Source organism: Stenella coeruleoalba (genome assembly GCF_951394435.1).
Source record: "Stenella coeruleoalba genome assembly, chromosome: 2".
In the NCBI taxonomy this organism is placed as follows: Eukaryota; Metazoa; Chordata; class Mammalia; order Artiodactyla; family Delphinidae; genus Stenella; species Stenella coeruleoalba.
This window is the reverse complement of record NC_137147.1, coordinates 108,476,286-108,501,137: the sequence shown is the minus strand read 5'-3', so window position 1 is coordinate 108,501,137 and position 24,852 is coordinate 108,476,286. Positions and strand designations below refer to the sequence as shown.

The window sequence follows — 24,852 nt, the reverse complement described above, 5'->3', positions numbered from 1 at the left end:
GTCCATCTGTATGGGTACTAGACATTAGTTTGTGATTGTGCAGTTGGAAAGTGGGTTCGGGCTGAGTACAAGTTTGGCAATATAGCTGGGGGAGTATGTAGTGCCATGGGTTAATGGGAGAAAGGAAGAAGACAGCTGAAGACAGAACCTGAGGAATAGTTGTCACCTGAGGAACCCATGTCTCCTTCCAGCCACCGCTCCATTTCTCTGTTCCTCATTGCAACAAAACTCCGAGAGGATTATTTATACTAGTGATCTCCAGCTCCTCACTTCATATTTTCTCCCCAATCTACTCTAATCCTTTTGTTGAAATCACTCTTGCCAGGGCTATCAATAGCCTCCATGTTGTCAAAACCAATAATCAATTCAATGTTCTCATTTTACCCAACTCTCAGCAGCATTTAACATAGTCAACAACTCCCTCTTTATCGGTGCACTTTCTTCAAGAGGACTTTCAGGACACCACGTGGGCTCCTTGTTTTCCCTTCTAATTCCACTAACAGCTGTGGCTCAGTCTCATCCTATGCTCCTCCTCCTCTGCTACATTTCTACATGCTGGAGGGTCCCAGAGCTCATCCTTGTACCTCCTTCTCTTCACAGTCTATTACACATTCCTTCCCTAGGTAATCTCACCTGGCCTCATGGTTTAAATACCATTTACTCTTAACTTTCAAATTTATATTCAGCAAGCAGCTCTTCCCTAAACTCCAGGTTCGTATTTCTAACTGGCTGATCTTATATCCCTCCTTGGATGTCTGGTAAATCTTCTTGGTTCTACCTTCAGAATATATCCAGATTTTGACTACTTCTCATCATGTCCATCACTACCACCCTGGTATATATAACCCACCATCAGCTCTTGCCTGAACTACTGCAAGAGCCTCTTTTATTTAATTCCCTGCTACTCATTTTACTACTTCCACAGTCTAATCTCCAAACAACTGCCAGAATGAGTTTTTAAAAAATGTAAACCTGATCATATCGCTCCCCTGTTCAAATGCTTCCCACCAGACACCAGAGGGAATCCAAGTCCTTCCACAGGCTCCACAGCCCTGCATGACCCTGGCCAGCCTATCTTTTTGACCTTATCTTCTACCACTTTCCCCTGTATTCTATCTGCTCAAATCACACTGGTTTACTCTTGCAATTCCTCTAACAGGAGAAATTTGGGGCTTTAAACATGTTTTTCCTTGCTTAGAATGCTCCTTCCCTCATGACTTGATCATTTTTCCTTAAAATACTTACCAGTACTTGACATTATATCTTTGTTTCTCCCTACTGGATAATAAGCTCCACGAGGGCAGGGACTTTCTCTTGTTCACTGCTGTATCCAATATCTAAAACAGTGACTGGCACAGGGAGGCAGTATTTCTTTTTTCTTTTTTAGACAGGTCTCAGATCAGATAGGGCCTTAGAGACCACATTAAGGATTCGGATTTATTTTAAGAACAATCAGGAGGCATTGGGAGGGTTTAAACTAGGAAAAGAATATAATAAGGTCTGTATAATTATAAAGTTACTTCGGCTATTGTATAAAGAATGATCGGAAGGGATTAGGGGTACGTGTGGGGAAATAAAAGAGGAGATTTTTACAGCAGGTGGCTCAGCTATGGTAAAGGTGCTTGGGATAAAGAGAAGAGTCAAGAGATTGCTAAACAGATGGAATGAACAGGACTGGATATGTGGATTTAAGAGAGAAAGAAGACGAAGTCCATAACAAGGGAGGCAGTATTTCTCAAATGAGCAACTAAAGAACATCACGTAAAGGTCTGGCAGATCAAAGTGAGCAGTTTCTTAAAGTGCTTCAAACTCAAGTTCAAAAGCCTTTAACTAATATTAACTAATTCAAGTTGTAAACATAAAAATATGCCCAAGCTAACCTGCTTTTCCACCTCAGCAAGTACTGTGAGACATCTTTTTGTCACGCAATAATAGGTAAGCACAGCACCTATGCTTCATAACCAGCCATTAAATAACCTAAGTTTAAAAATCACTTCCAGAATAGAACAATGACTAGAACCTGAAGGACAAATAACATGACTACGCTGAAAACAGGAAAATTTCAAGGACTCAGATTAATTCACTTATTTTCTATTGATGGGAAAGTATTGACTGATCAACAGCTTCAGTGAAAGTATGAAATCAGCATTTTCCCTCTACATTCTTATCCTAGCAATCTCAATGTTTTTTAAAGGAAAAAGCTACCCAACAATATTTTTAGATCAGTGGCTCTCACGTATCAGTATTTAGGGAGAGTATTAAATATGCTCTCAAGGTCCCACCTCCAAATATTACAATATTGTAACGAGGGAAGAGACCTACAAATTTAACAAGTACTCCAGGTGATTACAATGCAGGTGGACCAACAGCTCATTAAAGAATACTTCTAGTTTAGAAAATCTAAATGAGCTATAACCAATCCTCCTGGTTGACTTCAAACCAAAAACCAAAATGATCTAGATCCTAGCTTTTGAGTTGTTTTTTCCCCCTTTATAAATGTAATTGAACTAAATTACAAAAAATATGAGAAACAAAGAGAAAAGAAAAGTCAACATCATCTTACCATTCCAACACAACTTTGGTTAGCATTTTGGTATATTTCCTTCTCTCCTTTTCTCTAAGTATACATTTGCTGTTTCTTTTCCCAGTCTTTAATCATAGTGAGCACAGTTTCAAATGCTAATTATATACATTTTCCACATTAATATTATTACCTAGTCTTCATGAATATCATACCTAGTTGCTGCACTACATTCCATCAAATGCACCTATCACTGTTTATCTAAGCATTCTCTCTGCTTGACTACTTCCTCACTACTATAAATAATCCTGCCTTAAATATTTTTGTGGGGAACATTTTCAGTACTTGAATACCTCCTACCTGTGGGGAAAACAATCTACAGTGCCAGACTGTTTTACCACCACCTCTGTCAGAGAGGGCTCCCCAGATGTTATCTTAAAAAAAAAAAAACTGGAGGGTTTAATGGAAGAGGAAAAGTACATTTTTTAATGTGCACTTCTTTAATTACTATCGAAGTTAAACATTCATTGTTAATTATTATTTTTTCTTTCCCTAAGTTATCTATCCTGTCTTTATCCACTTATTAATGGGATTTTAGATTTCTTTTCTACCTGTGTTGTGTTAACTTTGTATTCAATTTCCTTGATCTTCCTGAGAGCTGTGAGCCTTTGTGGAGTATTTATCTCTTCCACTGACCTACCTGTTTTTGTCTCAGTACCACCCAAGACTGCTATTTTAATGATACATTCTACTCAGGCAGATAAAACCATCTTGGTATAATGAAACACACATGGCCTCTGGTATGACTTGGCTCTGTTACCTCTTCAAGTTACTTGACTTCTCTGGGCTGCAGTCCCATTTGTAAAATTGTAGCAAACAATACCTATACGTTCCGAAACGGCCTTTCATGAATAACAGCTAATAATGCCAAACTATTAGCTCCCTTCCATTAAATAAAATTAATCAGAAGTCAATCTTCTATCCTCAAGTAATCAAAAAGCAAACTCTTAACATCGAAAGGGAGATTCGTTTTTAAGTAAACATAACCTTATCTGCAGGAACAAAAGGTAGCTAAAGCCAAACTTACTTGTTTGATATTCACTGTCCTGGATCATGACAACTAACACGAATGAAAAAAGCGTTAAGAGGATAAAAATAAAATAAAAGTAAAAATAGGGGCTTCCCTGGTGGCGCAGTGGTTGAGAGTCCGCCTGCCAATGCAGGGGACACGGGTTCGTGCCCCAGTCCGGGAAGATCCCACATGCCGTGGAGCGGCTGGGCCCCTGAGCCATGGCCGCTGAGCCTGCACATCCGGAGCCTGTGCTCTGCAACGGGAGAGGCCACAACAGTGAGAGGCCCGCGTACGAAAAAAAAAAAAAAAAAAAGTAAAAATAAATTTAAAAAAAATTTAAAAGGTCATCTCGTCTACAAGACTTCCCAAGTATCCCTCTTCCCCAACAAAAATCTAAAATGTCGCAAATGGGCAATCAGGACAACCTGACCCATACTCTGTCCTCACCACTTCTCTAATTCCCAAGCGTGGGCAACAACCCGCTACTGGAATGTGAAAACGCACGCTAATTGGCCTTAGACACTAATATTTACTCTCACAGACGGCGGGCAGCCGTCCCGGCCGACAAATTTCGGTTTCGCCCTTCCCGAGCATCACAGACTCGGGAGGAAACTGAGGCCGGGAGGGTAAGGAGGGTAAGGAGAGCGGGGTTGGGGAGGCCGGCTCGGTGCCCGCCGCTCACCTCAGCAGTGCCAGGAAGGCGGCGGGCTCCACGTCGGGCAGCTCGATCTCGGCCGACGTCGTGGCCATGCCGCCGTTGAACATGGCGTCGAAGACTGCGCTGCCGGCAGCCAGCACGAAGCGGTGGGCGGGGATGCGCTGCGGGCCCCCAGCGGCGGCGGCGCCGCGGCCCTTGCCCAGCACGAAGCGCACATCGCTCAGCAGCTCCGAGTTGAAGAGGAACGCGAAGCGCTCCTTCAGCGACGCCTTGGTCGCCTGCCAGTTGTACAGCGGCTCCCGCTGCAGGGGTAGCAGGGGCCCCAGAGAGGACGGCGGCGGCGGTGGCGGCGGCGGCGGCCCCGCGACGCCCGGCTCCGCCTCAGCCCCCGGGACCTGCTCGCCCGTAGCTGCCGGTCCGAGCGAGGCCATCCTCCAGCGGCGCGGCTCTGCGGGCTAGAGACAGCGCTCCCGCCGCCCAGCCGCCATCGCCGAGGCCGCCCCCCGAGGCCGGCACCGCCTCCCTGCCTTCCGGGAAAGGCGCTTCCGGAGGCCGCGCGCCTCCGCCGGCCCCGCCCTGAGCTGCCCTGCGCGCGTCCCCGCTGGGCCGGGAGGCGGAGGCGCGCGAGGCCGCCCAGGCCGGACCTGGAGGGGATGGTGACCCCTGCGGCGTCTGGGCCGCCCTGGGCGCACCGAGCTTACCCGAGTCCCGCGCTCCGGGTGGTGGGACTTCGGTGGGCTACATGCGGCCCGGCACGGGCGCCTCCTCAGACCTGCGGGCCCCGAAGCCCTCGCCCCTCCCTACCTTCAGGCCCCTCGTCACCAGCTGCAGCGCCCCCCACTTGTATCTAGGACAGGTCCCTAGGCTCTCCTTCTAGGAGTCGCAGGCCTGGAAGTGGAGGGGGCCCGAGGGCATAGCCGGCAAAGCATGTGGGAGGGGACGACCTGATTCCACGTAGCCCCCTCCCCCAGTGTCGTCCAAGTCACCGCTCCAGAGGGCCGCTGCTCCTGTAGTACCCCTGGAGCACAGCTTGGAGACCCTCTGCATCTAACAGCCTTCCCTTTCCTCCTTCTTCCTGTTCTGTCTCTAATTTTGGTATCTGTGTGGACTCAGGCATTTTTTAAAATGTATTTTAACCCATTACCAAAAATTAACCGTATTTTAAATCTCAAAAAAACCCTCAAAGGTACCAAAGCAAAAATAATACAAGTAGTACAGGCTGCATTATCTGGTACGGGACAATAAAGTCATAATTTAACAGCAAAAAAAATGAAGACACTGCGTTATCAAAACTTGTGGAACACAAAAGTTGAGCTCAAGGCTAGGGCATAGCCAAAAGCAGTTGTTTACCAAAATGAAAACAATGAAAATAAGTGAAATAGAGGATCTGGGAGGATGGCAGAGTAGGAAGCACCAGGAATCTGACTCCCCACCTAAATAACAATTCCACTGGCTGAATCTGTCTGATGTACTTATTTTGGCACTCTGGGCTCTGTTGAAGGCTGGTAACTTCTAGGGGAAGACTTGCACAGTAAATCGCTGTTAATTTTGGTCAACTTGAGCTCTTTGCACAGTAGCAGCTACCCATCCGTCACCACCAGCTGCATGGCAGTACCCGTGTTCCCGGAGCAGCTTGCACACAGCTTTGTCACCTACAAATTGGCACTTGCCATCTACCTCTATAAGGATCAAATTATGAGCCGCTGCAGCTGCTGACCTTCAACACCCCCTGAAAGGAGTTCAGGGTGGAGATCGGGAATGAGGCCCTCTGTGCTCTGGGAAAAACTGGCGGAACAGGTCTTCGGATAGTTAGATATTTTCAGGAGTCCAATTCTTGTACCTCCTCATATCTAGAAAAGCACTAAAATCCTTTACGGTGATGTCTGCTCCTTGTGACTAGCAGTAAACTTCACAAGACTAGCAGAAAACTTCAAAAAATATGTGCTTGATTGCATGTACTCCCCCTTCACCAAAATCACATATATATGACCTCCCCACTCTTTGGAGCAGTTTCTCAGAGCTATCTGAAATGCTGTCTCCCAGGCTATAGTCCTCATTTTGCCCCAAATAAAACTTAACTCACAACTCTAACGTTGTGCATTTTTTTTTCAGTCAACAGCTTGTAGGAGGAGCCAGGGAGGGCAAAAAGGCACCTATCCTCCAAACACTGGGGATCTGTGCTCTGATTTCTGCTTCTGAACACAAATGTACAAAGAGGGGGCAGCTATTGTTGTTGTAGTACCTCTCTCCATTGTTGCAAGATGCTTTAGCTGAAGTGACTTCCTGAGGATTTAAAGGACCAGCACCTTCCCTCCCCCCACCCCCCCACCCCCGTCCTTCATTTTCACTTTTTACCTTTTGGGGAGCCAGGTATTAAAGACTAGTATATTAAAAAGCAACTGTATTCATGGGGAAAATTAGAAAGTAACCATACATGCCCAAAAGGCTGAGAAAAGACCTGAGAAGACCTTAAGTTTATACCTCAGGCTGATCCTTGGCAAAGAGACAGATTTTACAGTAATCAAAACAACAAAAATAGCAAATGCTGGGGAAAAGGGAGAATCTGATTTGCAAAATTACCACATTACTAGATGCAAATGTCCAGTGTTCAACAAAAAAAATCGCAAGGCATACAAAGAAATAGGAAAGTTTGACCCATTCAAAGGAAAAAAATAAATCAGCAGAAACTGTTCCTGAAAAAGACCTAATGGCAGATATACTAGACAGACTTTAAAACAACTATCTTAAAGATGCTCAGCTAACTTAAGAAAACGTGGAGAAAATCGAGAAAATGATGTGTGAACAAAACAGACGTATCAATAAAGAGATAGGAAGCTTGAAAAGAAACCGAAAAGAAATTCCAGAGCTGAAAAGTACAATAACTGAAATGAAAAATTTGCTAGAAGAATTCAAGGGCACACTTGAGCAAGCAGAAAAAAAGAATCAGCAAACTTAAAGATAAGACAATAGAAGTCGTCAAGGCAGAGAACAGAAAGAAAAAAGATTGAAGAAAAGCAAACAGAGCCTAAGAGAACTACAGGCCCTCATAAAAGAGACAACACTGTGGGAGTTCTAGAAGGAGAAGAGAGAGTGAAAGGGGCAGAGAGAACACTTGAAGAAATAATGGCTGAAAACTTATGAAGCAAAAACTGACAGAATTGAAGGGAGAAATAGACGGTTCTACAGTAATAGTTGGAGACATCAATATCCCACTCACAGTAATGGATAGAACAACCAGACAGAAGATGAGTAAGGAAATAGAGGACTTGAACAACCTGATAAGCCAACTAGATCTGACATATACAGAACACGCCACTCAACAACATGCACATTCTTCTCAAGTGAACATGGGACATGTCTTCTCTGACCACAAAGAGATGAAGTTAGAAATCAATAACAAAGGGAAGATGGGGAAATTCACAAAATTGTGGAAACTAAACAATATACTTTTAAACAACCAATAGACAGAGAAGAAATCACAAGAGAAATTAGAAAATAGTTAGAGACAAATGAAAATGAAAACGCAAAATACCAGGGACTTCCTGGTGGTCCAGTAGTTAGGACTTTGCCTTCTAATGCAGGGGTGTGGGTTCAATCCCTGGTCAGGGGGCTAAGATCCCACATGCCTCGTGACCAAAAAAACAAAACATAAAGCAGAAGCAATATTGTAACAAATTCAATAAAGACTTTAAAAATGGTCCACATCAAAAAAAAAAAAATCTTAAAAAACCCCACAATATATGGGCTTCCCTGGTAGCGCAGTGGTTGAGAGTCCGCCTGCCGATGCAGGGGATGCAGGTTCATGCCCCGGTCCGGGAAGATCCCACATGCCGCGGAGTGGCTAGGCCCGTGAGCCATGGCCGCTGAGCCTGTGGGTCCAGAGCCTGTGATCCGCAACGGGAGAGGCCACAACAGTGAGAGGCCCTCATACTGCAAAAAAACAAAACAAAACACAATATACCACACAACATTGTAAATCAACTATACATCAATTTAAAAATATATATATACCAAAACTTAGGAGATGCAATAAAAACAGTGCTAAGGGGGAAATTTACAGCTATAAATGCTTACGTTAAAAAACATGCAATATCTCAAATCAACAACCTAACTTTACAAGTTAAGGAACTAGGAAAAGAAGAACAAACTAAACTCAAAGCTAGCAGAAAGAAGGAAATAATAAATATTAGAGCACTGATAAATAACATAGAGAACAGAAAAACAGTACAGGAAATCAATGAAACCAAAAGTTGATTCTTTGAAAAGGTCAACAAAATTGATAAACCTTTGGCTAGGTAGACTAAGGAAAAAAGAGAGAAGATTCAAATTACTAAGATCAGAAATGAAAGTGGGGACACTCCTACATGCTACAGAAATAAAAAGGGTTATAAGAGAGTACTGTGAACAATTGTTTGCCAAAAAATTAGATATCCTAGATGAAATGGACAAATTCCTAAAACTCAAAACAACAACAGAAACCTTTTAAAACACTTTTTTAAGGGACTTCCCTGGTGGTCCAGTGGGTAAGACTCTGTGCTCCCAATGCAGGGGGCCTGGGTTCAATCCCTGGTCAGGAACTAGATCCTTCATGCCACAACTAAGTCCACATGCTGCAACTAAACTAAAAAACACAGATCTCACAGGCCTCAACAAAGATCCCGAGTGCCACAACTAAGACCCAGCACAGCCTAAATAAATGTCTTTAAAAAAAAAAAACATTTATTTATTTCTTTAAAATAAATACATTTATTTAAAAAATAAATAAATAAAAGAAAATGAACAAATACAATACAATACAATACAAAAAAAGCCACTGTGACCTATTCATCATTCTGTGTCAGAATCTAAACCTGGTCACCTTTGGACAGAGTCCCACCAGTCAGCCCACCTTGGGCAAAACGCCCACTGATGACACTTCTTGTCCATTACCCAACCAAAACCATAACATGAATTTGAAACAGGGAAGGAAAAAAGAACCAAAATATCTAAGGCCCTCCTTTTTTTTTCTTCTTTTTTTTTAAATTGAAATATAGTTGATTGTAAAATATTGTGTTACTTTCAGGTGTACAACATGGTGATCCAACAATTAAATACATTATGAAATGATCACTACAAGTCCAGTAACTATCTATCACCATACAAAATCATTACACTATTAACTCTTAATTAAAATTTAATTAACCTTACAGTATTAACTCTAACTCTACACCCCTGTAACTTACTCATTTTATAACTTGAAGTTTGTACCTTTTAATCCTCGTCACCTATTTCACTCAACCCCCTGCCTCCTTCTCCTCTGGCAAACACCAGTTTGCTCCAGGTATCTATAAGTCTGTTTCTTACTATTCTTTAGCTTTGTTTTCTTTGTTCATTTGCAAAACACTTTTTTAAATGGTAAGGGAGACTTTATTCAAGTCCACTGCAATGGGGGCATTGCAGTAGGGGAGAGTGATCAGGCTCAACTCCAAATACAGCAATGACAGCTGAGGATTTATAGCCAATAAGCAAAATGAGGGGGTCGATAATGGAAAATTACTAAAAGGAAACATCGAGGGTAGGGAGATTCTTGCTAAACTAATTTAGGATTTTTGCTGAAGGCAAGCCAGAGTAATCAGATATCAAGGGTAGGGAGTGAGAAACTTGATCAGGTATTGAGGGTAATCAGATAAAGGGTGAGGGCCTTCTTACTGAACTAACTTAGAGGATTTTTGCTAAGACTGAGTTAGGCAGGCCAAAGACAGGCCTGGGGCCGAGGTTGAGGCACATCTGAGAAGAAGGCTCAGAGGAGCCTGACTAAAGTTTGGTCAAGGAGAGTCTTTGTCAGAATTAAAGAATAAATAATGCAGATAAGATTTGAGGGACTAGGGTCTTTAAGAGAAAGGAAGTACATGAGATTTACTCCTGCTTTTTCCCTGAGGGCACTGTCTAATTTGTTGCTTATTTCTCAAGCAGAAAGAACTCAAGAGACAGACTATGAAACTGCCAGAGAAGTTGGGGCAAAGTCCTGGAAAGGAGGGAACTACAAAGAAGTGAACCCCCAAATCTTCATACAAATTAACTTTATGCTATTGGATAACTTCTAAGTTCTGCATGGACAAGGAGAAACAATAGCAGCTGAGAGAACAGAGACAAGGAGAGACTTCACATGTGCTGCAGTGCTGGGGAGACAGAGGTTGTAGTTCAAGGTCCACCAAGATGGAGGAGCCTTAGTGATTACAAGGGACTTTGCCTGAGATCCCATAAGGACATGCCTTAGAAGTAAGGGTTACACACTAGTAGTAAGAGAAAAATTAACTAGGTTAAAACCTGTCTTTGACAGGTTCAAGGTGATCTGTAGAGCTGCTGTAAGGAAATTTAATCCTGTTCGAAGAAAGATATGTCATCTGGAGACTCAACATTTTTTCTTCTACAGTGTTGTTGGGAAAAAAATAAAAATTATGAGGCATGCTAAAAAAATGAGAGACAGAGAGAGATAGAGAAGGAGAAGGAATAGACAACAGAATCAGTTCTATGGATGATTCAGATATTGGATTTATCAGACGAGGACTGTAAAATAACTATGATTAACATGATGAGGAAAATAGACAAAAGATGGAGAATTTCACCAGAGAGCTAGAATCCATGAAAAAAGAGTCAGGTGGAGATTCTTGACCTGAAAAGCACTATAACAAATTAATACCTAAACACTTTGTGTTTAATAGCAAATTAGACACAGCAGAACAGACGACTAGTATAACTAGAAGAGAGTCAGTAGATGTCCAAATTGAAATACAGAGAGAACAAAGGACAGAAAATACAGAAAGGAATGTGTCTATTTATCATATGAGACAGAATGAAAAATGGAGTACTAGAAGGAGAACAGAGAATGAGGCAGAAGAGTATTTGAAGAAATACTGGCTGGAAATTTCCCAGAGCAAGTACACCAAGAAAACCAGGTAGAGCTGCATAATTTTTTGGATCTAGCCTCAGACGTCATGCAAGGATGCAAGGTCATATCCATTGCATTCTGTTGGTTACAAACGAGTCACTAAGACCAGTCCAGATTCAAAGAGGGGGGACACAGACCCCAACCTCTTGATGTAGTAATATCTAAGAATTCATGGACATGCTTTAAAACCACCACCCTACTAAAACTACACATACCTATATCCTATGACCCAGTCATTCCACTCCTGGGTATATATGCAGCAGGGTACTTATGCCCACCAGAAGAAGTACATGAATGTGCATAGCAGCTTTATTCATAATAAATGACTAAATAATTACCAATAGTAGAATGGATAAATGGTGGTATATTCATACAATGGATGAAAAAGAGCAAACCCTAATATTGAAATAATATGAATTAATTTCAAAGACATGTTGAGCAGAAGAAGCCAGACATAAAGAATATATTATGATTTCATTGGTATCAGACTTCACCATAGGCAAAACTAATATGCAGGGCTATAGGTCAGAACAGCAGTTAGCTTTTGGGGGGTTGTTGACTGGGAGGGTACATGAGGGAATTTCTGGGGTAACAGAAATGTTCTGTATTTAGTGGTAGTTATAGGGCTCTTGTTCTGGTTATTTATTACTGTGTAACAAACCTGTCCAAAACCTAGCAGCTTAAAACAACAATTTTTTTTTTTTCTTTAATCTGCATTGCGGGCAGGGCTTGGCAGGGAAGGCTCTTGTCTCTCCGCCCAGAGTCATCTAGGGTGGCTTGACTGACGGCTAGAAGATCCACTTCCAAGAAGCCTCACTCACGTGGCTGGCAAGTTGGTGCAGGCTGTTGGCTGGGAGCTCAGTTGGAGTTGAGGGCCCAGGACCTTGGTTTCTCTCCACATGAGCCTCTCCATGTGACTGGGCCTCCTCGTAGCATGGTGGTTCCAAGGGCAAGTGGCCTGAAAGAGAGAGAGAGAGCCAGGAAAAGACTCTATCTCCTTTTATGACCTAGCCCTGACAGTCACACAGCATATTACCTCCACACTTAGTTTGCTGAGGTGGTCACAAAGGCCTGCCCAGGTGCAAAAGGAGGAGACATAGACTCTGCACTTGATGGGGGAGTGGCAAGTCACACTGTGGGAAAGCCACATGGGGTTATAGACATTGTTAAGTCACCTTTAGAAAATACAATCGGCTATAGGAGTTTACACACGTAAACATTTGTTAGCTTTATACTTGAGACTTGTGTCCTTCACTATCTATAAGTTATATCTCCATAGAAAAGCAAATAAAATGTTAAAAACTTGTGAAAGTATATAAACTTACAAAGATTGACAATTTTTGCCCTTCTTTCCTGTACAACCATTCTGTGGGAGTCACCACCATTATCTGTTTGACATGTACACTTTTTTTTATAGGTACACTTTTAAACTTTGCCCTGTACACTTGAAAACATTGCCTATCTATCTATCATCATCATCATCTATCTATCTAAATCTATCTATCCATCCATCCATCCATCTATATAGACACGTATACTCCTAAATACAATTTTTTAAAAGATAAAAATGGTATCCCATTGCACATATTGTTTTGAAATTTGCTTTTTTTCACTTAGTACATTGTGGAAATACTTCTATGCCAGGCAGTTTGGGAGTGGAATGCCTTCAAATGTTCAAAGAATAGATGCTAAATAAATGAGAGCTTAGATGATAGATTTCCAAATTCATATTGTGAAGTTAGCTTAACTCTGATACCAAAACCTAACCAAGAGAACAGAAAAGAAAACTATCAGCCAATCTCATACATGAATATAATATGAAAATCTCAAAGTAAGAGCAAATCAAATTTAGCACAAATTAAAAGCATAATTAACCACAACTAAGTAAAATTTATTCACGTAGTAATTCGATAGTTCAATATAAAGAAACGGTACTGGCAATTATCTCTTCAAGTATGGATTTCTTGACCCAAGTATCAAAAAGACATCTTCAAATACCCTTTGACACAATAGTTTTCCTCTTGGATATTTATCTGATTCAAATATACTCATTTATTTGTGAAATGACAGAAGTACCTGGATATCATGACAGTTTTATTTGTGTAATAAAAGGTTTGAATTTCCATCAAGAGAGAACTGGTTAAATTGTGATATATTCATATAATGGAAGTCATTAGAAAGAAGGAGGCAGTATTATATGTACTAATATGGCAGCAATTCAAGTTATATTGTCCAGTGAAAAAGGGAGATTACAAAAATAAAATGAGTTATACAGCTGAAATAATACAAAATTTAGTAGGCATTATAGTGTATAGCAAAAATCCTATGTGACGATGTATTATCCAACTGTTGGCCTTGACCTCTCTCTACCTCGGTTTCCTCATCTGTAAATTTATTATTATATCAATAAAAGTCATATCACAGAGTCAGGAGTGGACCCAGGTTTTAGGGGTCTGAAGCTAATACAATAGTGTGTGGGGGGTGGGGGGGGTACTTTTTAAGAAAAAGAATGCAAAATCAGATAGAAAACTGGGGTATATGGGTCTTAATTGCACAAGTCTTTCAAACTTTTCTATATGTTTGAAATTATTAGAAAAATTAGTTAGAAAAGTATTTATAATGAGAAAAAAATCATAAGAAATCACACATTTTTAAAAAGCTGACCAATATCACAAACAGCACAAATCCAGAAAATAACATAATCTTTTAAATTAAGTAGCTGCCTGAAAAACTTCTATAATACTTTCCCTCTGTAGTTTTGTCTTCAGACTCTTTATCTCTTGACATGAAAATGATTTTGGAACATCATTTTCTAGAGAGAGAACAGAAAAATTATTATGCTTTTCCTCTAACAGGATCAAAAAATTTATTATTTGTTGTTTAGAGAAGTTTTTGCATGTTCAGAACCTGTTACTGATAATATGCACATCCTAAGCATTATTGTGAAACTTGGGAACCTCTCTCTGTCGTTTCTTCTCTCTCTGAGCTGTAACAGACATTTACAGTACTGCTAGACGTTTGTGTCCAACAAACCCAGGAATTCTGATAAATTATATTTTGTGTGATTCCTGTCACAAAAGGCTATGATTAGCTATCATTGTAACCAACGAATAATCAAGAATATTCCCAAAAAGAGAGGACTTCTTTCTTGACCAGGTATTGATAAAAACCAAATCTTCCATTTGCAATTTTACATTTTGATAGATTGGAAAAATTTCCCACAGAAATCTGTTGTTATTTATTTTTATCCTTGTTTTTTTCCACTGCCCACATACCTCTGGGGCTGGGTCCCAGAAGATCCATTTAAATTGTAATAAGAGTTCTGACTTGTACCTTTGTGTCATGATGCTGGGTAAGTTGGCACAAAAGGCAGTAGAAGTATTCCTGGAAGCTATTCCTACAGTGGGCATCTAGCAAAAGTGACTGATAGCCACATAAGGATATCCTACTAAACCTAACTAAATCTATCCCTGACTCAGGTTCTCCTTAAGGCCAGAGGCCATTCCAATGCCTCCCGGTGACATAGGGAAATTGCGATGGAAGATTTATCAGAACCACCAGAACCAACAGTCATTAACATATCTTATTTTGCAAATTTTACAAAAACATAACATTGTGTGAATATATTGTTAGGGCCCCTCCCAGACGCTTGGATGAGGTTTGTGCAAGTGAAGGGCCCTGAAGCTTAAGCTTCATTAGTTTCATGATAAATCTGCCTCTGCATAGAGTTGATATAAGGCCTAACTGAATTAATATATGGAAAGCATTTAGAACAGCCCAAGTAAGTGCTCAATAAATATTATTTATTATACATTACTGATATAGAAATAGATAAATACAGCAGACTAGCAAGTCCAGAAAGAGACTCGATTACATATATACATTCATTTATTGGAGGTAGATTATATTTCACTCTCTGTTCCAAAATATACACCTGAAAGAATAAATCTATATATTAAAGAAGACTGATAACAGAGAAGAAAAGAAGAAGAACAACAACAAGACAAAAGGAACCACAATAAAGTGCAAGTGAAATGGTCTGGTTTTGAGGTGGGGAATTCCTTTTTTTTTTTAGAAATTAAAAAAAAATTATTTTATTTATTTTTATTTTTGGCTGTGTTGGGTCTTCATTGCTGCACGCGGGCTTTCTCTAGTTTCGGTGAGCAGGGGCTACTCTTCACTGTGGTGCGCAGGCTTCTCATTGTGATGCCTTCTCTTGCTGTGAAGCATGGGCTATAGGCGCGTGGGCTTCAGTAGTTGTAGCTCGTGGGCTCAGTAGTTGTGGCTTGCGGGCTCTAGAGCGGAGGCTCGGTAGTTGTGGTGCACGGGCTTCGTTGCTCTGCGGCATGTGGGATCTTCCTGGACCAGGGCTTTAACCTGCATCCCCTGCTTTGGCAGATGGATTCTTAACCACTGTGCCACCAGGGAAGCCCGGGAATTTCTTTCTAAACATAACACCAAGACTAAATCCATAAAATAAAAATACTGGCAGATTTGACTACATAAAAATGTTAAACTTGTGTCCATCTAAAAAATAAAGCTATTAATATTAAAAGTAAAGAGACAAATGAGGAAAAAATGTTTGTGTAATTTATCACAAAAGGACAGTGTGCTTAATAAATAAAGAGCCCTAACAAATCAATAAGATAATTACCCAGTCATCCCCTTTTTATTTATTTATTTATTTTTGGCTGCATTGGGTCTTCATTGCTGCGCACAGGCTTTCTCTAGTTGCAACACGTGGGATCTACACTTCGTTGCGGTGCGCGGGCTTCTCATTGCGGTGGCTTCTCTTGTCATGGAGCACGGGCTCTAGGCGCACAGGCTTCAGTAGTTGTGGAGCACAGGCTTCAGTAGTTGTGGCTCGTGGGCTCTAGAGCACAGGCTCAGTAGTTGTGGTGCACGGGCTTAGTTGCTTTGCAGCATGTGGGATCTTCCTGGACCAGGGCTCGAACCTGTGTCCCCTGAACTGGCAGGCAGATTCTTAACCACTGTGCCACCAGGGAAGTCCCTCATTCCCTTTTTTAAATGGAAAAAGGACATGAACAGGGAATGCACAGAAGTATAACCTTTCTGAACAGCGACTCAGAAATGTGTGTTCCAGTTTAAAATCTATGCATCTTTCGTCCCAGCAATTCTACCTATGGTAATTTATCCTGAGGAAATAAGAGCAGACTATAGAACTAAAAACAACAGCAACAACAAGGATATCAAAACATTATAATAAATTTTTTAAATGGAAACACCCAAGACAGATGATTGGTTAGGCAAATTGTGGTACAATCATATGACAGAATAATAAATATCTATTAAGGAATGTTTATTGGTATGAGAACGTCTTCTCAACCCATAACGCTGAGTGAAAGAGCAGGCTACAGAACAAGATGTAGAGCATACCATTTTGTCCTATGGGCTCAGAGTATACCATTTTGTTTTAAATATCTGTATTACATGTATAACAAAGACAAAATTTATAACCACTGTTGTTAATCTGATATATTGCAGGGTGATGGGACTGTGAGTGGTTCCACATACTTTATATTACTTTTCTTATTGGAGATTAAGAAAGAGGTAAAAATATTGTGAGGTTTGACTGCATACAATTATTGAGTTGGTTAACTGGTAAGTTATAGCAAGGACACCAGCATGTCTATGTCATAAGATGCAGTTTATTTCTTTGTCTTCCTCTGAAATGCTGTTAGGTATCACCTCTCATTTGACTAAATGCAATTTAATTTAGTTCAACACTCATTGCATACTCCTAGTGAAAGTCACTGGAGATGACATTACAAAGATGACTAGAACATATTACTTTCCTCAAAGAAGCTAATAATTTATTAGGAGGGGGAAACCCACTGGGACCTGCTTCAGCTAGAAATAAAATTTCTTTTTGGATTAAAAAAAAAAAAGCAACAGTAAGGGCAATTTGCCATCCCGTAGACTAAATTCAGCTTATTTATGGAGTTCTTCTTTCTTTGCTTGTCATCGCTTTCTGGAGTTCAGCCTAGGAAAGTAACATATGTCACCATGTGTACTAGTTTATAATTAGAACAAATGAGAGGATTTATAAGAAAAAGAGCTATTGGCTAAATAACATTTAGTAAAACTCTAGAAAAGGCAGTCAGGAGAAAGAAGAAGGAAGAGTTCTATTTTGGAAATTAATTTAATGCTAAAGAAAGAGAAGACTTTTAAAAAATATAAAAGGCAATTATTATGTCCTTAGGATTTTTATGTTTCAGGAGTGTGTGAAACAGTAGCTGCTATTGGATTACCCTGTATTTGAAAGGATGAGTATTGTGCGTATAAATAGAAGCTAAGGTCAAGAAACTAAAGGCAGAAAAAGACTCACGTGTTCAGCAGAGACTGATAAGCATGTGAAATAAAATCTTTTACTCGTAAGGCTGCAATTATGCCTGTGACCAGAGTTTGAGCTCCAGGGAAGAGGGGAGGGGTAAAAGTCAGAAGGGTCCAAGATCGCCCTTCTTATAAACCTTAAACCAGTCCAAGACTTCACCAGACTTCACTATGATAACATTAACAGCAGAGACTTATTTCTAAGACCTCTGAGCCCATAGGGTAATTTTCTCCCCACACTTCACCTGTTTCCAACTCAGCATTAACACTTTTCAGAAAGATGTGGTTGACCTAAGCCCTAAAAACCACCATCTCCTCCCCATTTAGGGTCAAGAGTTTCTGAGAAGGCTTTCCCAGAGGCATGGCCCCAGGAATTAAAAAGCAGACAGGGGCTTCCCTGATGGCTCAGTGGTTAAGAATCCGCCTGCCAGTGCAGGGGACACAGGTTTGAGCCCTGGTCAGGAAAGATCCCACATGCCGCAGAGCAACTAAGCCCGTGCACCACAACTACTGAGCCTGAGCTCTAGAGCCCGGGAGCCACAGCTACTGAGCCCGTGTGCCACAACTACTGAAGCTGGCAAGCCTAGAGCCCATGCTCTGCAACAAGAGAAGCCACCGCAATAAGAAGCCTGCACACCGCACCGCAACGAAGAGTACCCCCGCTCACCACAACTAGAGAAAGCCTGCGTGCAATAACAAAGACCCAATGCAGCCAAAAATAAATAAATAAATAAATAAATTTTAAAAATAAAAATAATTTTTAAAAAGAAGCAAACAGGTAGAGGGTCACCTCTAGTCTGAAGTAGCTTGATTTCCCACCATCTTTCCATCCCCCTACTGACCTCTTCTAGCCTAGAATTCCTATGTTCTGCTTTCCTGCTCAGGACAGGGCAATTCAGCTTTCATCCTTCTCCACTGTCCTGTCAGCTTTCATGTCCCCTCAGGCTTTAGCAGGGCATGTTTCCCTGAGCACTTCCCCACCCTCCCCGCCTTGACTGTCCCCTCTGTCTTTTCTTGGGCTCCTGTCCCAGCTTCCCCAGGCCAGACTCATTCATCACGGGCTCCACCGCTACGCCCCACTGTGCATGGTTGCCAGGGTCTCCACGGAGTGGTGGTGGTTACCTGGGTGCTCAGTGGGTCTGCTGCCTCTTCTTTGTCCTTCTCTGAGGGGCTCTGCACTTGACTCTCATCACTAGACGCGCCTCAAGGACAGGGGAGAGAACTGCCTTTTAGTTTACCAGGTCAACTCAATGTGACATAGAGAGGAGTGTAGGGAAACTAGGTTTGTCAATCAAGTAGAAGTCAGGGAACTCTGAGGAGAGTTTCTTTAGATGCCACAACAATACCAATAAGCATATACACACAAGTACTGAGGTTATTGTTTTTGGTAATCACTTTTCTCCTCGCCCCCTTCCCCTTCCTTGTTCTGGCACTACCTCATCACTTATTTTTAACAACTTTCTTGTTCAAATTTTCCATTTTTAATTCACCCTAGTTGCACAGCCACTATGGAGAGTAGTATAGAGGTTCCTTAAAAAACGAAAAATAGAACTACCATGTGACCCAGCAATCCCACTATTGGGCATATACCCTGAGAAAACCATAATTCAGAAAGACACATGCACCCCAATGTTCATTGCAGCACTATTTACAATAGCCAGGTCACAGAAACAACCTAAATGTCCACAGACAAAGGAACGGCTAAAGAAGATGTGGTACATATATTCAATGGAATATTACTCAGCCATAGAAAGGAATGAAATTGGGTCATTTGCAGAGACGTGGATGGACCTAGAGACTGTCATACAGAGTGAAGCAAGTCAGAAAGAGAAAAACAAATACCGTATATTAACGCATATGTGCGGAATCTGAAAAAAATGGTATAGACCATCTTATTTACAAAGCAGCAGCAGCACAGCAGAGGGAGGTCGGCTCAGTGCTTTGTGATAACCTAGAGGGGTGGGATAGGGAGGATGGGAGGGAGGCTCAAGAGGGAGGGGATGTGGGGATATATGTATACATATAGCTGATATACTTTGTTGTGCAACAGAAACTAACACAGTATTGTGAAGCAATTATACTCCAATAAAGATCTATTTAAAAAAATTGGCACACACACACAAAAGAAAAGAAATAGAGACACAGGCGTAGAGAACAAATGTATGGATACCAACAGGGAAGGAGGGGTGGGATGAATTGGGAGATTGGGATTGATTTCTATACACTATTGATTATTGATATTATTTATATACACTATTGATATTATTAGATAACTAATGAGGACCTATTGTATAGCACAGGGAACTCTACTCAGTGCTCTGTGGTGACCTAAATGGGAAGGAAATCCAAAAAGGAGGGGATACATGTAAACATAGAGCTGATTCACTTTGCTGTACAGCAGAAACTAACACAACGTTGTAAAGCAGCTATACTCCAATAAAGTTAAAAAAACAAAAAAGCAGCAGCCAACAGTTTGAAGCGGGATAGCACGAAGTGTAGAGCACACACTCTGGAGCCACACGGCCTGGGTTTGAACTCCGGCTCTGCCCCTTACTGATTGTGCGACCTTGGGCAAGTTGCTTAACCTCTGTATGCCTCAGTCTCCTTACCTATAAAATGGGGATTATTACATCTACTTTACAGAGTTGCTACGAAGATAATGTAATAAAGCACTTAAAATACTGCCTGACACATGGTGAGAGCTCTCTTTAAGTGTTTTAAAACAAATATATGTCTTTGAGCAAATTAGGGAGAATAAGCATTTGATTAGTAAGTTTTCTGAGACTTTGCAGACCTGAGAATGTCTTGGTGTTGCCTTGTTCTATGAATGACAGCCTTGCTGAGAAAACAATCCTTTGGAATCAACCTCACCCTTGCCCCCTTCCCTACCACCAAGCCCTGTAGATGCGGTTCCATTGCATCTGGGCTTGACCGGGTCCTCAGAAGAAGTAAAGGCAATCTGACTTGAATTCAAGAAAGCCATCCCTGCTGGGAAAACCTGCAAACTATTGGCAGTTGAAACAACCATGTCGCAGTCTCTGACTTAAATAAATTTTTGTTTTTACTTTTTATTGTGGAAGATTTCAAATCTACATAAAAATGAGAGGATTCCTGGCAATTTTAATAAGGACTCTCTTTATGTATAAACTCATCTTTTCCCTCTCAAATTACCTTTATATCTTTAGTTATTGACTGTTGAGGGTTGGAAAATCTTCCTGGAGTTTCCTGAGGTCTGGAGTTCAGATGCTATTTTCTGTTGTCTAGGAGTTCTGTGATAAATGCTGTGGAAAGCCTGGATCTAAATTCTGGCTAGATCAGTTACTAATTATGGCTTTATTTATTTATTATTATTATTTTTTCTTTGCGGTATGCGGGCCTCTCACCGTTGTGGCCTCTCCCGTTGCGGAGCACAGGCTCCGGACGCGCAGGCTTAGCGGCCATGGTTCACGGGCCCAGCCGCTCCGCGGCATGTGGGACCTTCCCGGACCGGGGCACGAACCCATGTCCCCAGCATTGGCAGGCAGACTCTCAACCACTGCGCCACCAGGGAAGCCCAATTATGGCTTTATTAATTTTCTCTATACGTCTTTAGATTATTGTATGGGATAAATTAGTTAATACTGTATCTCTGCAAATCCAGGACACCAGTGATTATAAGAACATATTTTATATACTACTAAGAAACAAACAAGGCTTCCAATTAAACTAATACACAATGAATTTTTTTATCACCTAAGATTCTTGTTTTATACTTATTGAAAGAATTCTTTCAGACTTATTTAGAAATATATATTTATCATTTACCACTTTGATAGGATTTCATTAGTATTTTCTATTTGACTAAACCTATAGTTTTATTTTTTTCTCAGTTGAATGACACATATCAGTTATAAGATGCATTCTGATTTTAGAGCTGTTAAAATGGGAAGAAAATATACATTTAGAATGATTAAATACAGTATATGTAAACCTTTCTGCTTACAGTAGGAGTTCAGTGATTTTCTCCAGTTTTGTTTTGTTTTGTTTTACTGTACATTTTTCTTCTGGAGTTCTTTTATGTTATGACTCATTTTCTACTGTGTCAATTTTTACTTCCACTGCTTCTAATAGTGACTTTAAGTAGTCTGGTATTAATTTTTATAATAATTTAAAAACTTGTCTGTTGTTCTTGGATATATGTCCTCTTTTAATGCTTTCACAGCTCATGAACCTCACATGATATGAAAAAAATCCATTCCAGATCTAAATGTAAAAGGACCAAAAAAGAAATTCTTATAGCAGAAAACAAAGGAGAAGATATTGGAGCAGGCAAAAATTTTTTAAAAAGGAAATATAAAGCACTTTACCCATCAAATAAAGTTAATGAATTGGCCTATATTAAAATTAAGAACTTCTGTTTATCAAAAGATACAAATTAAGAGAATGAAAAATCAAGCTATAGATTTGGAAAAGATATTTGCCACATATATCTGACAAAGGACTGTCATCCAAAATGTGTAAATTGATAAGAGAAAGGAAGCCAACTGAATAAAAAACGGGCAAGAGGGCTTCCGTGGTGGCGCAGTGGTTAAGAATCTGCCTGCCAGTTCAGGGGACACAGGTTCGAGCCCTGGTCCAGGAAGATCCCACATGCTGCAAAGCAACTAAGCCCATGTGCCACAGCTACTGAGCCTGCGCTCTAGAGCCTGCGAGCCACAACTACTGAGCCTGCGTGCCACAACTACTGAAGCCCGCGTGCCTAGAGCCCGTGCTCTGCAACAAGAGAAGCCACCGCAATGAGAAGCCCGCACACCACAACAAAGAGTAGCCTCCGCTCGCCACAACTAGAGAAAGCTCGCATGCAGCAACAAAGACCCAACGCAGCCAAAAATAAATAAATAAATAAAATGTTTTAAAAAGGGGCAAGAGACTTGAATAGGCACTTCATTAATGAGGTTACGCCAGGAAGCACACAAAAAGTTGTTCAACATCATCATCAACAAGGAACTGCAAACTAACACCATAATGAGATACAGCTATACCAGGACCTCAACGGCTAAAAATTAAATGGCTGACAATAACAAGTGCTGATAAGGATGCAGAACAATCAGAATGTTCATAGTCTCCTGATGGGAGTATAATTTGATACAACCATTTTGAAACATTATTTGGCATTATCTCCTAAAGATGAATATACACATAATCTATGACCCAGAGATTCCACTCTTAGGGATATTCCCAACAGAAATATGTACGTATGTTCACCAAAAGACATGCCCAAGAATGTTCATAGGAGTACAATTTGTAATAAATGAAAACTAGAGAGCACCCAAGTGTTCATCTTCAATGGACAGAAATGTAAATTGTGACATATTATCACAATGGAAATCTACACAGAATGAACTGATACAAGAGCAGAGATGAATCCTGCAAACATCCTGCATTGAATAAAAGGAGCCAAACCCCAAAGAGTACATACTGTGTAATCCTGCATATGTAAAGTTCAAAAACAAGAAACTAATCTGTGGTGTTATAAGTCAAGGTATGAAAATGATGTGAGGCAGTCTTCTGGGTGCTGTTGATGTTTTATTTCCAGATCTGGGTATTGCAGAAGTGTAGACCCACTTTTGAAAATTCACTGAACTATACTCTTAGGATTTGTGCACCTTTTGGTGTGTGTGTTAGACTTTGAGTTGCCAGAAAAATGTTGAAGGTTTGTTCTCCAAATTGTTACATTTCTTCTGGATGATTTAGTCAAGAAGTTTTCCTTAGGCTCTTACTGCTTTTTACTGTCATCATCCTTAGATTCGTTTTTGCTTGTTTACGTATTGGTGACGATATTTTTGCACACAATAAATGGATGTATTTTATTTCCCTCTTAAATAATGTTCCCATGCAGCCTTCCCTAAGACAGGAGGCTTATCTTCCCAGAGCAGGAAAGAGTGACTATTTGGCCTCCTTATCAAAGTGATTGGTCTAAAATTAGGGTGGCCAGAGAAAAGATGCAGTGTTCATTCCTGAGCCTCTTTTAGTCCCCTCGGAATGTAGAATTGAGAGCCAGCAGCCCTGCCATGGATCTGCTGCGGGGTGGTGGTGGTGGTGAGGTGACCCCACTGCCTGGACCTCCTGGTCAGGGGCCAGATGGACAATGTGGTAGCGATTCAGTGGAGCCCATGGCTCAGTGAAAGCTACGGTGGGGTCAAGCAGCTGGAGAGCAGCCCTCAGGCTCTGAGCAAGATAAATAAAACTAGGTTACAGGTTAGAGCAACTGCAGGGGTCAGCTGTGGACACCAGAAGCCAGGGCCAAGGCCAGCTGCGCCTCAGTGGTCACCAGCCCCCACAGAGCAAAGGGCCAGCATGAGGCCACGATATCTTGAGGTCACCAGGGCCCCTTCCCTGTACCCAAGTGCTACCTTAGAGATAAGCTGGAGGAGAAGGGTGGAATCTGACAGATTGAGTTGTTTTGACTCTGAAGCAGCCTTACTAAAAGGGATTGGTCCCATTTCTGACTGGGACTAATTGTACTAGAATGGACTAAAATCCATGTTTCCGTGTCACCTAATCAGTGGGACCCAGTAAGGTCGGATTGCTTAAAGATAAATAAAAGAGCTACATTTCTTTGGCACTTCTGAGTATAGTGCAACGAAATTTGCAGCCCTCTTTCTCTCTTTTATTTTTTCTTGATTTTACCAACTTGTAAACTTTTGTTGCTGGAAATAGTTCATTTTAGGAATTTTTCTAGCTACCTGAATAGAATTTGAAGAGAAAGCTCCTGGCATTGCTACTCTCCACAATCATCCCTTTATTTATTAGTAAAACAATTTTATAGTTTCTCTTACCTTTCCATTCTATTCATCATGCAACCATCTATCTACCCACCCAAACAGTAACCATTTTTTGGAGCCATGTTCCAGGTATTGAGCTAGAAGATGAATGACAGTCCTTTGCTATCAGGTTTTGAATACAGAGGGTAAGCAGATAGCCAACACTGTTCCAGTTTCACCTTTCCACACATCCACACAGGCTTGTTTTCACTTTTGGTGTTTAGGCATATTAATTGCCAGGAATTGTTGAAAGTACTGGGTTTCTGAGTCTTATGACCCGTTGGCAATCATCTTTAAGAGCTTCCTTGCTTTGTAGTATGTCAAGATGTACATCTGCTGCCCTAGACCTGGAATCAGCCGTTTCTCTAAGGAGCCTCGGTTCCCTTTAATAGGAAATATATTTAGAAACCAGAATCTGGCCTCTAAGGAAGCTCATTTCTTCAGGATTGGTCATTATTTCTAGTTCTTTTCAGTGGACAGAGATGAGATGAAGAATATTAGGGGAGGAACAGATTT

At 41.0% G+C, this 24,852-nt stretch overlaps 1 protein-coding gene across 1 annotated transcript in view; it reads right to left on the bottom strand.

Annotated features, from left to right (window-relative positions):
* BTBD1 (BTB domain containing 1) overlaps nt 1-4,778 on the bottom strand; it is a 45,387-nt gene extending 40,609 nt beyond the window's left edge. The window contains exon 1 of the mRNA XM_079907210.1: nt 4,276-4,778. Within this exon, the coding sequence (XP_079763336.1) occupies nt 4,276-4,682 (407 nt within the window). The 5' untranslated portion in view covers nt 4,683-4,778. The remainder of the gene's footprint in view (nt 1-4,275) is intronic.
* Between the last annotated feature and the right edge of the window lie 20,074 nt (nt 4,779-24,852).